The sequence below is a fragment of the Rhopalosiphum padi genome, chromosome 1, assembly GCF_020882245.1.
Source record: "Rhopalosiphum padi isolate XX-2018 chromosome 1, ASM2088224v1, whole genome shotgun sequence".
Taxonomy (NCBI): Eukaryota; Metazoa; Arthropoda; class Insecta; order Hemiptera; family Aphididae; genus Rhopalosiphum; species Rhopalosiphum padi.
Window position 1 is genome coordinate 69,539,384 of NC_083597.1, and position 16,354 is coordinate 69,555,737.

The 16,354-nt window shown below is 26.5% G+C and overlaps 1 protein-coding gene across 1 annotated transcript in view; it reads right to left on the minus strand.

Annotated features, from left to right (window-relative positions):
- The window catches only part of LOC132917016 (uncharacterized), a 109,310-nt gene that overhangs the window by 7,840 nt on the left and 85,116 nt on the right, over positions 1-16,354 (minus strand). Inside the window, exon 4 of the mRNA XM_060977520.1 lies at positions 9,095-9,606. Within this exon, the coding sequence (XP_060833503.1) occupies positions 9,095-9,606 (512 nt within the window). The remainder of the gene's footprint in view (positions 1-9,094; positions 9,607-16,354) is intronic.

Here is a 16,354-nt window from a genome sequence, read left to right on the forward strand (position 1 = left end):
ACTTTTTAACTTAACTAGTTCAATTGAATGCATTCAATTAGCTAATCGAATGCGTTCAATTAAATACCAGGGTGACTAACAACTGGATATTAATTAATAAATAATATTTAATAGAAAGATAAATAAAATAAAATAGACATTTCTCATAAATTTCTTATATTATATACCTATGATTTAAACAATTAAGCTATAGATACGAAAAACCACACACTATAGCTTGGTGGTAAAAGATAATATTGTCTTAAAGGTATCGCTATGGTAAATTAGTAAATTGCTGCTTAATTAACTCACTGCTGTATTAAATTAATATAATACTCATTATTTAAATTTGTAATAGATTTTTAAATCTATATTTTAAATTATAGATCTATTAATATAATCTATATTAAAAAATATTATAGTTAGTATTATAATAGCTAACTTATAAATTGTATTCCAATTTAACAGTAGCTGATATTATCCTTAACCAAGTAAAACATTTGAAAAACTTTAGAAACCAATTTAACTATATCCTATATTTATTAAGTAGTTTTATATTAAAGTAACTTAACTTACACTAATTGAAAGAAATTACATACTCACACAATGTTGGATAATATTATGTACATATTAATACACAACGTTGTAAAAGAATGTACAGCAGATTAAGGACTTATAACTCACTAATAAATAAAAATTGTACTTGGAAACTTCATCTGCATAATGCATATAATATAAGACAATATTTTATATAATTATAATTTTATTTTTTAATCAATTGAATTTCAGAAAGTTTGTAGGTGAACCTATAAAATAAACTTTTGTCATCATCATACACTATAGGAAAAACTGGGAACGCTCTAAACATTATAATATAATTTCATAATTAATTATATATATTTTTAAACTTTAGCTTGTTATTAAAAAAACTATTTAAGTTTATATAATGACGTATATACATTTAATGCATATTATACAATTTACAAAACATACAATTATACATTTAATTTATTTAATTATATATTTGTATGACAAATATTAGAACTGACACAACTTGCTCCTAAACTTCAGTAAGAAAACAGTAACCCAAGTTTTTTTGTTACCTAAGTGGATTGAATCTGTTCATCTACCGATGTATAAAATAATTTATAACAATAGAAAACCTTTTTGTCCATGTGTACAACCATAATGATATTAGACATGTATTCCCCAAATGGTCACGATTAGTAAATGCATTTAGAGTATATTAGGCTGCATAATCTCAACCTAGATACCTTATTAAATACACAGATTTTCAGTCCAAAATTTTTTTTATATAAAGCAAAATTATTATTAATAATAATATTATACCATAGCATTTAATACGTATATCACCACATACAATTCAAGTAATCGAATCCTTTATATCACACATGTAATATAATGTAATATAATATATTATAACTCTTGTACACTGCCGAATTGTTGAAATACCATATATTTCATTTTTATATTCATTTTTCCCTCAGTTTTTCTAGTAAATGGGCATTATTTATGAAATCCGAGATGGATATTAAATTTATAATACTGCACGCACGTCTCTCACACACGTCCTTATCACGCATAGTACCTAGTTTACTGTTACAACACATATTACACACTTATATACTTCATTCAATTATATTATACAAACCAAATATTATGAATATATATTCATCATTTATTGATATTGATAATTAATTCGACGAATCTATTAAAATTTGTGTTATTTTATATACCTACATATATTCGACTTTTGTAATTCTTCCGACATTTATTTTGTATTTCAGTGAAACGTTATTTATGAAAAGTTCACCGCATTAATTAAAAACGAAATCTTTCTCGTAACCGGAACTCTATTATCCGACTCTCCTAACAAAACCACATATAAATAAACATTTATTAATGTTGCGTGATCTGTCATTTATTCTGCGATAATTCTTCTGCGCGCCATAGGTACGATTGTAGTTGATTTCTGATGGGATTCCTAATTTAAATATTTATTTGATTTTTTTCGTTCACAATTCGTAATTTCAGTTGTGAATATTTTCGTTCGACAATGCGACAATGCTGTGAAATATTATACGAATTCCCGAACGTTATATTTTTATTACACAAAAATATTATTATTTATTATTATTACAGTCAGTGCGGTTATAAACCAACCCCGGTAACAAAAAAATCAAACTTTGACGATTAAAATACTTCAACATCCATTTTGTTTTATAATTTTTCTGAGAATTTATATTTCTTGGAAAATTAAAGGCGCTTTATAAAATACATAATAATATAGGTAGTTAGATATAAGATTTATTGCAACTAAAAGTTGACTTTCATAATTTGACGTAAACTGCTTAAAATATTTATTGGCATTTAAATAATTAAAGAAACAATGATTATATCTTTTAAAGTCAAAACGTCATTTAACTAAAAAAAATGGTTATTGAATTATAATATGTATTTAATATATATGGTGTTCTTTAAAAATTTACTAAATTATTGTTATATTAATGGGTTTTACATTTTGTCTACAACATTTGAAAAACACGCGGAACACTGTCTAAACCAAAATATATTTATAGTATAACTATAGATAAATATATTTTAATTTTTAAATATGAAGTTATTTTTATAATTGATTTGTGTATCACATCATTATTAAAAAAAAAAATACTTCCTAAACTTCATATCTATTTTAACAATAATAATAATTATTATTCGACTTAATGTGGTAATCCACAGTCAACTTCCGTGAACCATTTTCTGATGATTATAATAAGTTTATTTTCTAAATTTAAAAATATCAAACTAATATAATATGTTGCACATAATTGTTTATAAGTTTATCTCTGAATATCTAAAGCTATACTGTAACTTTAAATTGATAACGCTTCAAATATTAAAAGGCAGTTATGGTATGTTTTATATCAAATTAAGACCATATTAAAATAATTATTGTTTTGGCATATGCATATAAATTATATAAACTGGGGCAGGTATATTAAATTATTATGGTGGTTCTATAAAATAAACATATTATATAAATAAAGAGGGTAAAAAACAATAGCGTGTATTATATTGTACAGCTCAGTTAGTGGATGTATATAATATATATATATCATCTACAAATCCAATCTGACCATTAAATTGAAAAAAAGGTTAGTACAAACGAATAACAAAGAGGGGATACGATAAATGCCAATCATGTGAGAATAAGGCGTGGTCTTTGAACAAATAAATAAAGTGCAACGACAACAGCAATTTTTATTATTATTAGACGTAAAACTTTAATCCAACCACATAAATTATTATTTTATGTTATTGTTATGAATTATATGATTATTGGTATTATATATATATTGTAGGTTGACAATAAAATATTTTTTAGTTTATACATAAACGTATCATAATAATAACATTGTTATTTAGCACCGGTTTTATTTCAGATTAATTTAATGTATTCGTACATTATAAATTAAATATTTTTCAACGTCTAATTCTAACAGTAATAATAATAAAAATACAATGATCTCCACGACAATATCAAAGTATGGAAAAACGTTGTTTCAATTCTTTCAGTTTTGAATAATATTTTAATCGAAACGTGATATAATATAATATAATAGTTTATGAAAAATAAAACTGGTGCGTATAATATAGAACATAATAATATGTCAAATAGTTATAGATTATTTATTATGTACGGGTGGGAAGCGTGTTACTTTATTAGTTTCCAAGCATAAGCACCTCTGCAGTGTAGACGCCTAAACGGCATAGGTATATAAATTATACGTGCACGTACTTTTACAAAAAATAAAACAACATCCTTACACGGAAAAAGTCGCAACAAATTAAGATGAATTATTAAAGGTCATGCCATCAGGGGTTGTTTATCCTGGTATATATAATATTTTTTTTGACAAAAATAATATATTTATTTAAAGAGAGAAAAAAATTCATTCCGTAACTTATGGGTTTAACATTCAAAACCATCATCTTCACTGCACATTATATTATAACGATGAACTACCTATCAACTTTCCTACCTACGGCTACAGTTTACAGGTTAACAGTTTGTTTTTAGATCGAGTTTATAGGTACCTATATAAGCACAATATGCACGAGTGCAGGAGCAGTCTAGTACTATATTATACCTTTATACGGTGATGGTAAATTATATTAAATTTTGCCTTTGAAACAAGTTCGTACGCGTTACGTACATCACAAGCCATACAATTTTATTAGAATAAAATAAATTTTCACCGTATAGTCGTGTACTCGTGTGCCATTGTGCTAAGAAGTGCACGCGTATTACCGGTCGAACAAGATCAATCATATATTATTATTATACGCGTTTGAGTTTTGTAATTAATTAAAAGTTACTGCGTCGAAAAAGGAATTTTCGGAGAGAGGTGCTTGTATTTAACTTGTATAGCATTAAGTGTATCGCCGTATCTATACTCACATACCTAGTTATAAGAAAAAAAAGCCAAAAAATTATTAATATTGAATCATTCCGATGAACTTAGACGATATTAATTTTTCGCAAAATGCGCATAAGAAAATAAATATAATGCATTTGGTTGCACGATACTAATTTATCCGACTATGATTATATTATAATGTATATACCTACGCTTTGAACACCCTTTAGTTTGAGAGGAAGAAAAAATTTAGAATAGAAAAGCAGTCTCAACACAGAGATACTACCCGAATTATGTATAGATGTGCGTATGCGTATATTTCCATAAGGTCGAGTAACATTTTTCTTTTCACCGCCGAACAAATAAACGAGAAAAAAATGTGTTTTTTCAGCACCATAATTTAAACATACATCGCTGAGTTCGACGGTACGTTGAGTTTCATACAAATCGAAATTACTGGTAAAACGATTTGAATAACTTGTACGCGTAATAATATATTCGAGAGAAAATGATTATTACAACGTTTGGGATGCATAATGTTTTTGACGATTATTTATTTCTTGAGTTGAAATTGTTTTAAAATGTATAATTTCGATTTTTTTACAACTTAAAATTCTAAAACGAATAATTTATTATTATACCATTCTTTATTTATAATATATTTAAAGCAATAAAAAAAAGGATAAAAAATCTTTGAAATTCTCTTCTAGTTCCTTTGTTATAAAAAAAATTTGATTATTCTTATTTTATATATTTATGCAAATAAAAACATAAAAATCTTTGAGGTTAAATTTATTTTTGACTAAAATTAGTAGATAATTTTGCTGTTTACTCTATTACTCTTCACAACAACATACATCTTTAAAAATATTAAACATAAATAATACAATTACCTATATATTTTAAATTAATATTATAAGAAATTCGTATAATAATATGTGTATAAAATAAGTACGTTTTTATTCTTTTTTCATTATAATTCAATTTATTCCCTAATCGAAATCTAAATTTCTTTAAAAATATATTTAACTGAAACCTTATTAATAATATGTATTATATAAGAAATATCTTCTCCGGCATAGAAAAAGAAATAATAAATGATAGGTATTTAAATTATTCTTTGAAGTATCAGATGAATGTAATTTTAATAAGAGCAAAAACAAATTATTATAAATCTATATAAGTAGTACACTTTGTTATATACAATATATCAAATTTTCTTTGTCAAAAGATTGCGGTATGCAAAATAATAATTATTAAATATAGAGCAATAACAAATTAAATTTCATACGTTATTTTTTTTATTAGAAATTATTCTTGTATTTGCTTAAACTTCTTCAAAAATGTTTTATGGTTACAAATTGTTTATTGTGTATTCGGGGAAACCATATAGTAAATCAATTTAAAAATCTAAAACACCACTGAACTAACTGGACGACTGGATTATATTTCCAATCAATTGATAAATTTTAAGTCAAAACATTTAAATTACCATTATAACCAAATTATTGCCCACAGTTAAATAATTATTTGAAAATAATAGATGCGACTACCTATGCAATTGTAAAGTAACCATTTTTTTCACTTTTAATATAAAATTTAAAATATCTAGGTATTGAGTTTATACTTGTATAAACAATTATATAATTATAAAGTACTTAAATACGTGTTTTGTATTTTAAACGAATGTTAAAATATACTTACTTACTTATTTTTATATTTTTTATTTTATAATACTTAATACAAGAAAATTTTTAAAATATTAATACCACGAAGATTTAAAATATTCAGCATTAAACAATTCTGTTATAACTACAACATTTTAAAGAAGCCGACGAGAAGATGGCTTTATAAATGTTTGTTTCTTAACTAAGTAATAATTAATAAGTTTTAACTTATAAGTATAAATCGCAATTTAACTATTTTTTAAAATTGAAGTATTTGAATATATTTTAAATACTTTTAGACTATTTTTGTAGATAGTAATTTTTGGAAAATATATATTCAAATAATTTTTTAAAAAGCATTTTTAATAAGTATGCGACAAATAATAATTATGATATTATATTTATTCAATATTTTAATACTAAATTACTTTTGAATTGCTTATTTACTTAGTTTACGTTATTTATTTGAATGCAATGTCACTCTTCAAAAAATATTTAACTTTATTTAGTATTAAAAAAATATTAGTTTTCGGCTTTAAATCAGTTTCATTCAATGTTAAGTTTTTTATAATTTGATAGCTTAAGCTCTGACTTAGAGCGTTATACAAAAATGAAATATTTTATTAAATAAAAAATATAATTTACAAGTGTCATTTCAGGAAAAATTATGTATAACTCGAGATTATGTATGAAAATTAAGCATTTTAAGCAGTCTTTAAATACGTTTCAATACCAATAACTCTTTTTAACATATTATTTTTCTAAATTTTACACACCAATATGGTATATTATTATGTCTCAGTTATGTTTTGAAAACCTTTTTAATAAATCTGATCAGTATAAAGACAATTGGCATGTGGACGTGTATATTTAAAATGTCTATTGTACTGTTTTTGGATTCGTTTGATAAATTATTATTATTTCATCGAAATTTCGGTGGATTAGGTTAGGTGAATACAGTGAAACAATTTAATAATCCATAATACACGTCTTATTTAAAAACCTAGTGAATTTTCCACATTTATCAGGTACTAATCCAAACGATATAATTAATAATTAAAATTATGTATAATAAGGAATGACAAATTTTCTCAGTAACACACACGTTTATTTCATTTCATAATTGCCAATAACCATAAATGCAAGACGGCATGCAATTACATTACGTAATTAAATGTTTAATATAGATACATATTATATTTTATAACACATGCGAGTACCATTTTCTACTCTTCCAACATTATTAAATCTGTTTATGAGACATAATTTTTGACGTTTTATAATGAAGATACTTTTAATATTATAATTTACGTCAAAAGTAGAATTAAGGGGAAGAGGATGATTAGGACTTTTTTTCTATTTTATAATGTGTGTCTGTATGTGTATATAACTAATTTAATTCTACTACAATACTAAATATATCTAGATAATTATTATTATTGTACATTTGGTCTTGAGAATAAATGGAAATTTAATAATTTATTAGTGATTCATAAGACATGTTTTCTTTATTATTTTTTAAAATATAATTTTTAAAACGATATATATATATATATATATAACAGTTTTAAACGTCGAATTCGAATATTGCTTAAAATGCTTTTTAATTTAATTTTCCTCCCCTTCACACAAACGATTGATAATACTTGTTTCTTATTACGTGCACATAAGTATATCTGATCAAAATAATTATTATATATAAACGCCATGTTGACATGTTGTTTGTCAAATTGTTCATTGACCATCAAAATATTTTAATTTGTAGCGCTCTACAGTAGAAGGTGACATCTTGCAGTAATTAATAATTTATCAAAAGAACTGACACAGAAAAAGCGTTAAAAGATTTGACGCTTGTCGTTGAAAGTAAAATGCACGTGTGTCTGACTAGCTATATTATAAAATTTCAACGCAGTCGTCATATGTTAAAAATGTAGGTAAAGCATAATATAATATGCATATATACATATAACGTCTCCTTTGTAGTTATTACAAATGTACATAATATGCGAACCACGTTTTAAGTACCCACTATTTTATAAATGAGTCACTTGACATTATTTTAAATACATGTTAAAATGTTCCTTTACTCTCAGCAACTTGTTTGGAATAATATGACAAAAACACATTATTGCTGACATAACCCGTTACCGAAATATTAAGTATTAATAATAAACGTATAATACACATGCAGTATTTAATTAAATCGGTTTTCGTTTGTGTTCCGTTAAGATTTGCTTTGAAATGCATGACGGAAATTTTCAAAATTTATCAGTAAGACTAATTATCACTCGGTTTTTGTAGGTTTCGAAGTGTAAAAAAAATTACGAAAACTGCATTAAAAAATGAAAGTAATATTGCGATCATACAAAAATATAAGTACTATTTTTTTTTTGTGAAATAATACACGAATTTCGATTATTTATTTACGACGGTATTCGATATGATTAATAAATCTGTCGATCGATGTATGAATAAAATAATATTTAAAAATTATAATAATTATGATGATATTATTGCATTTGTATGTAACTCATCAGTTTTTACATATATATTATATTTTAAACAAATATAACATGATGTTAACTTTATACTACGGGAGTACCGGACCAACGTTTTATAATAAGGTGTATAATACTTATATACCAAGCGTTATTTTATAATAAATATATGAAACGTACAAACATATCTATGTACTTATATAATATAATTTGATTAAATAATATTTATGCCAAGTTGCGTAAATATGTTGATTAGTTTAATGGTTTATTAATATTGAATAAACCAATCATACACCACTAAATCATGTTTAAAGAACATTTAACTAAATATATTGGTTCATTATTTACATACATTGACTTTTATTTTTTCGGATGTAAATTAAGTATAATTATTGTTTTTTAGCAGTAACAGAATTGTTTTTGTAGTTACACGGTAGTTATGGCTGTTAACAGAGGTGATGTACGTAAACCATACTATTATTTGTCATATATTATACGTCAGACTTACCGATAGTGGTGATCAACGTCAATGAGTACAGGAACGACGATGCAAAATTCCACCGATGTCTTCGGTCTACCTGGTTGGGACCACCGTACTTCCTGATCAACGAGTCCTGGAACTTGAGGATCTCCTCTTCGGCCAGCCTGGTCCAGTTGTCTCGGTAAAGGATGTTCAGATCTTCGGTGATCTTCCAGAGCTTTTCGACAGTCTGCGCTCTAAGCTTGTCGTTTCGTGCTAGCAAAAACTGCGACTGTGACTGTTGCTGTTGATGGTGCTGCTGTTGCTGCTGCTGATGCTGTTGTGGCTGGTTATGCTGCTGTTGTTGTTGCTGCTGTTGCTGGGTCTGAGGTTGGGGCTGTGGTTGCTGGTGCTGACCGCCTCGGATTGATTGCACACTGTCTCGACCACCGTTTTCCAACGTCATGAACGTGAAAGCACCGAACATCGTATAGCCCAACACTATCAGGCATATGCCGGCGCCCGAAAGCACAGTCGGAGCAGGATCACAACAACTGTGGCTGGAAATATAACGAAAACAATTTTTTTTTAAATATTTTTAATCGTTGAACATGAGCGTTGCGCGCAATTTTTTGGCATATTTTAAATACTATGAGGATATTTAAAATGAAAACGCATAATGTCGTTCTAATTATACATTTCTGTACGCTGAAATATACTTAATCGATTACCTAAAGAGATTAAGACGGGAATCGAAATAAAAAATAAAATAAAATAATAGTAAAAATAGAAAATTATTTTTATTATAAAATAATTCTAAAAAAAATAACATTTAATCGATTACCTAAAGGGATTAAGACGGGAATCGAAATAAAAAATAAAATAAAATAATAGTAAAAATAGAAAATTATTTTTATTATAAAATAATTCTAAAAAAAATAACATTAATATAGCATCAACGCTTATTGTTATAACAGCATTAGTGCTAGTGTTAATTTTAAATGTTGTATTATTATAATTCCGTTGTCCACTACAGATGATGTTTTTTCTTATCCATACTAAGACGCACCGTTAAAAAAAAATGTTCAATATATCAGACATTGAGTTGCTAATACTACAAATATTTTAGCCAGGTCAGACACTAATACATTTAAGAAAGATATTCGTATAAATGGACATTGGGCTCGCAATACTATAAAATAATATTATTAGTTGGGTCTCAGGAGGATAATGGACAATATATTTTAAACACTTTGCATAAAGTTCTCGGTGTCCTATATACCTATATTATGTTATTGCTATTATGTTGGTACTTTCGAGAGTGATCAAAACCATACATAATATACAATAAACAAACATTTCGAAAAAAAAGTACTTATATTGTATACTACCGTGGGACATACGTACAAACTTATATGTATATATAGTGCATTCATATATTTATAGGACTTTTTTAAATTTATAAATGGAAAACGTGAAATAATACTATTTATGTACGTAAACTTTTGTACGGCAAACAAAAAAGGGACTTTCATCGAGTCATGTTTTGTTAGAAAACAGAGATTACATACCAACAGTAAATCCCGGAGCATTCGAACAATATATTTCTATTGTGTTTGGTGTTAAAAGAAATGGTCGTGCAGCTAACGCTTTGTTCCTTAACCGCATGACAACTCAATATAACTAATATTAAGAGTATCGCAATAACGTACGCTGTGTACAGATACGAACGGATTAAAAAGAACTTTTATTTTATGTTTTTTTTTTAAATATTATACAAGTAAATATTTTTCTCGTAAACATTTTAATACAATGCCGTAGTTTATTTTAATAACCAATAAAAGTGTATATATTTATATAATATAACGATAAAAATACAGATATATTTTACAAAATTAAAACATCTTGAAATTAAATATTTACACAGATACGTTCAAGCTGTTAAATATCGAATTTGATTTATTGCTCAAATCATATAACAATCAATAGGTAATTAAAACGATAAATAATGATCATCATTTAAAATTGAAATTATCTTCTAAACTTAAATGATATGTTATATAATTCACAAGCCTTATTAGTTATTACTAATAAAAGTTATTAGCAAGTTTAAAAATAATTTTATGAAGCAAAACATCTCGAATGAATAACTTATTGATCTTTAAAGGATAATTTTGCAATATATTAATTAGATTTTCCAATTTGACCAGTTAACAGCTACGTCAACAATTTGAAAATATTCAATTCCTATAATTATGTACTTCATATATTTGCTCAATATAGAAATAATACTATAAAAAATTATATTGGGGCTCTCCAAACAATTGGTAGAGTAGTGTTAGTGATACATATCGATACATTACTATTGTATACAAATACGAAACTGTTATTAATACGCAAATACGCTTCAAAGTGTCATTTAGTACCATTAAAATTATAAATGGACTTTTTAGGAATGTTTAAATGGAACGACGTGACACTATTCCAATCTCTGATCGCAGTACAAAACAGTTATACTTGAAATCACTACTGCAGAATTGCGTCACGGTGTTGACTGGCAAACATAATGTGAAGTTAGACAATATGAGATTTTTTTTAACATTTAAAATGAAAAACGAAATTCACATGTAAATGGAATGAAGGGAACAAAAAATCTAGAATAGTAGTAAAACCAAAAAGACAAATAACACGGACGAGAATAAAATACGTAAGAAGCGGAATGTTTATTTGAAAGGTGAGAGTTAGTGAACGAAATGTAGATCGTAGAAAGACGCACAATACCAACAATTTTTTTACCCATTGGGTGGATGTTCCTACGCGTTTTCTTTTAGTCAAGAACTAAAACGATAGGTAATACGAAAATCTACCCGTTTACAAACGCAATCTTATTATTATGACTACTTACCGGCTTAAACCATAACCAAGAATGTGAAAATTTAACTTTAATCAAAACACATTTCTGATTCATTTAACGCAATGATAATCGGCTAGGATATTTTTTTTTATAAATAAAAAAAGTTATTATCATAATACTTTGAAAAATATCATTAGTGACAAAAAAATAACGACTTTGTTGTCGGTACAACACATGATCATTCAAGATGTTTCAGTTTTTAATAAAACAATATAACATTAATTATGTAAAAAAATAATTGCACTGTTTAAATTAGTTTTTGAATTGAAATGTTAAGATTATTAAGGTTGTTACTTAAAATTTGTACGATTATAGCTAAAATGTAATTGCCAAACACAGACCGTTATTCGAAAAACAATGTGTGGTTAAGTATGTCTATAACGTTCTAAAACACAATGTTACTACAACAGTATTAGTAGAATTACTTTTACTCCCCTCGTAGTATGTATCAGAATCTTATTACCAAGTATATATTTTGATACTAGTATCACAACGAACGGCCAAAGTTTAACAATACAGTTATACGCCTAAGAAGAAGAAACGTATAAACTTCAAATAGTATAAGAAAATACAATGAAAATATCTTGGTTTGACTATTGTTTAAGTGATATTTAAATAGCTCAAACGAAATAAAAATCATTGATTTCGGCTAAAATTATTATTGACATGTTCAAATGAAATCCTAGTTACTGAAATAAAATTTTGAAACATGATAAATTAATCAGACTTCTTAGAATTAATATACCCAAAGCCTAACATGGCGTTTTTAACACATATGTTACACTATACGTGATAGAATAATAATATGCACCGTAATATACTGTTTGCGCCTGATGATTATCAATTACATTCTGAACATCAATACAGTAAATATTCGTGTGGAGTTGTTATTTGCTTTATTTATAAAAGTTATTAAAATGCAGTGCTTTGAGATTAATTGAAAAAGAAACAAATAATTAATCAACCGATCCGCCGTAAGATGTAGGTAAATATCAAATGATTATACAGTTGTAGTTGAATAGTACAACAGTACAACATACCGTATCGTGTAAGCTTTACTTATAATCTGTTTATCTATGTGTGTGTGTGATATAGCCAGTTATATATAAGTAATACGGGTGGACTCTCATTTTGGTTTTCTTCTTAAAACAAACGAGTAATAAAATTATTTTGGTCACGTCCTACGACTACAACAACCACACGAAACTGTCGAAACTGCGTGTATACTACCAAACCGTAACCGCCGATCCAATACGTTTACTATGGACTACTTCTAAGAAACTGTATAGTATAAGGTAATTGAAAAACACCAAATTATAGAAGTACGGCCATTAGCTAATTTGTGGCATCTTATGTTCCGTGGGCGTCGCTCGTTTATAGCGCACAATGCGCACACCGAAGCTTGTTTTCCGCGTGCAGATGACCACCATATTATTTTTCGATACACAATAATACACATACCAGCATAATATTTTTACGAGTGTTTTGCACATAGAAATTAAATATATTATTAATACATAAGCGTACCGAAGCGCGTGGAACAGTCCAACGCATTTGTAATGTAATCCTTATCCTTATATCTTTATATAATATTTATATAAAATAAAAGGTCTTTTTTATGTATTTATACCACGTTTTTGACGGCATTATTGAAATTTTTAATGTTTTTTTTCCTAGTAAGTTGTTCAAATAGTACTTCACAGACTGTTTCCACGTTGCCCTTTTCCACATTTTTTTGCCAAGGGGAAAAGCTTACAGAAGACACACATTTTATATCGTTTTTCCACTTTTCTAACGAAACTTTTGAATAATTTCACGATTTTTTTCTATGTACTACCAAATATCCTTCCCCTTCCAAGTGTCACACTATCACCTTATTTTCCATTTTTGGTCTTGTAAGGGGAGGGAAGGACACACATTGTGTATCAATGTTCCAGTGTTTCGAAGAGGCATTTGAATAATTTCACGAATTTTTTATCACAGAGTTGTTGCAAATACCACCTTCTTTTCCCAAACGTAACATCGTTGCAGTATATCTCTGGTATATCCCATATTTGACCAGGTGTGGAAAGTGGAGAGGATGACATACATTGTATTTCAATGTTTCAGTTTTTCAGCGAGGTGTATGAATAATTTGATGATTTTTTTTTTTTACAAATAGTTTCTATTTCCAGATTTATCTAAAAAAAAAAAGGTAAAGAGCACACATTTATTTTGATGTAAGTACTACCAATTTTTAAGTGGACAATCTTAATAATTTCACGTTTTATTTTTTTTAGAAACAATTGCAGGTTATTCAGCTAGTTAAGTATTAATAAATCTTAAACTATAATTGTGGATAATACGAAAATGAACTAATTTTTCCAGCGTGTAAATCAGTGTGTTGTTTAAACTAGCCTATGCCTCTCTGAAAAATTGGATCAGGAGTTAAATGTTATATCTACTCTCTTTTATGCAGTTATTGCTTATTTATAATGTTTCATTGTAAATAATACAAAATATTCATTTTTTTTAAAAAAAATTACAATATAGGTAGTATAAGAAGTTCAAAATACTTTTAGATTAATACTTGATTTTATAATTTATAATTTAAATGGTTAAAGTGATGAAATTATTAATCATAATATTTAATATTATATTTTATAAACCAAAAAAGATTAAGTTGTATACTAAAACTTAGGCTAATTATTAAAATTAAAAATTGTATAATATTTTTGAACAGTAACCACGTCCTCATTTAGAAACATGCAATAAATATATGTGAGTTATGAACAGAATGTACCTGAAAAATGTGATGTGCTTAAGTACAGTTTAATAAGTGATAAATTGCAAGTTCTCCTGCTATTAAACAATACGAGTACAAGTATTTATAGTATATATGACGTGTGCGTACGTGTGCATGCACTAGGTCTCCCATCCATTCCACGGTGCCGGCCGTTTTTTATAATTCTTTGCTCATACAACGTATTTCAATGACATAGAAATATTATAGACATACACAACCTCCAAAAAATAATGATTTCATTTTTTATTTTGACACTTAATGTTGTGAAAAAAAAATATTACAAAAACCAAATTTGGAAAAACAAATTGTTTAAAGAGTAACGAATGAATTCCGAATGTACTCGTATCTATGACGTCATTGTGCCGGTTTTCGAGCGGTACCAATGCCAAACGTAAAACAATTATTATTAATTATTATTATCGTCGAGTGCCGAACTCTATCATAAACTACCATTATTTGGTCGTAGTATTATGATGTTATTCATTGTAACTACTAACTACCTATAATATAGTTTAATATAATAATATAATACCTAGTGTAATATAATATAATTATATTATTAACAAATTAACATTATAAAACACAACTAATACTATTATAGACAAAACATAATAATTGGTTTGATATCATTCAATTTAGAAGCTTAGAATCAAGAAGTAACTATAGTTTTTGTTTTTGTACTCATCACTTAATGGTGAATATTCACACGTCTATTTTTATTCCATACTTGTTCCATTCGTGAACGTTTTTAATATATTTCAATATACTCGTAGATATATACATTTTGTGACTAATACTTCAGAATTGCGATTACATGTTTGAGCAGACCACCATAAATGATTACGTATGCATTATTTGCATGCCAAAATTTACTTGTATTTTTTTATTAAGTTTTAAATTGTTTTCATTAGGCTTTTAGATGTATATACTAGGTGTTTAAATATAGATATACATAGGGATTCACACGACTCTATAACTATTTCGAATAGTTTTAATTTTATTGAAAATTGTTTTTATGTAATTTAAAATTATTGTAGAACATTTTTTTTTTTTTATATTTTATGTGTCTTATATTTTAAGTTGCTAACATCATTAAATTGCAACATACATTATGTATTTAATATTTTGAAGCAAAATATTATTCGGAGTACCTACTTTTTGAAACATAAAAATCAAATAAACTTGTCATTCAAAATTAAATTTTAACTTATGTAGTGAAATAATACTATCAACAATATTCTGCTTCGAAGTATGAAATTTAAAATGTACGTTGTTGCTGAAACAATAATTGAAAAAAGAAAAACTTTTTCAAAATTCTCATTAAGTAAAAAAAAAATATTTTTTTCTAAAAATAGTTAAAACTTTTTTAAATTGTATATGTAGACACATGAATGAATTATCAGGTGTATACGAGTTCGTATGAAGGTACATATATGTATGTGTATTGGGTATGGGTGGATGGGTAGGTACGTGTGTGTGTGCACACACACTTAAATAAGTTATAACTTATTATTACTGTATATTTATAGTATTACACATTGTACACCGTTAACATTCCGTATTGTATTTTGAAAACTATTTAATTGAGCTGAACCACTTTAATGGCTAG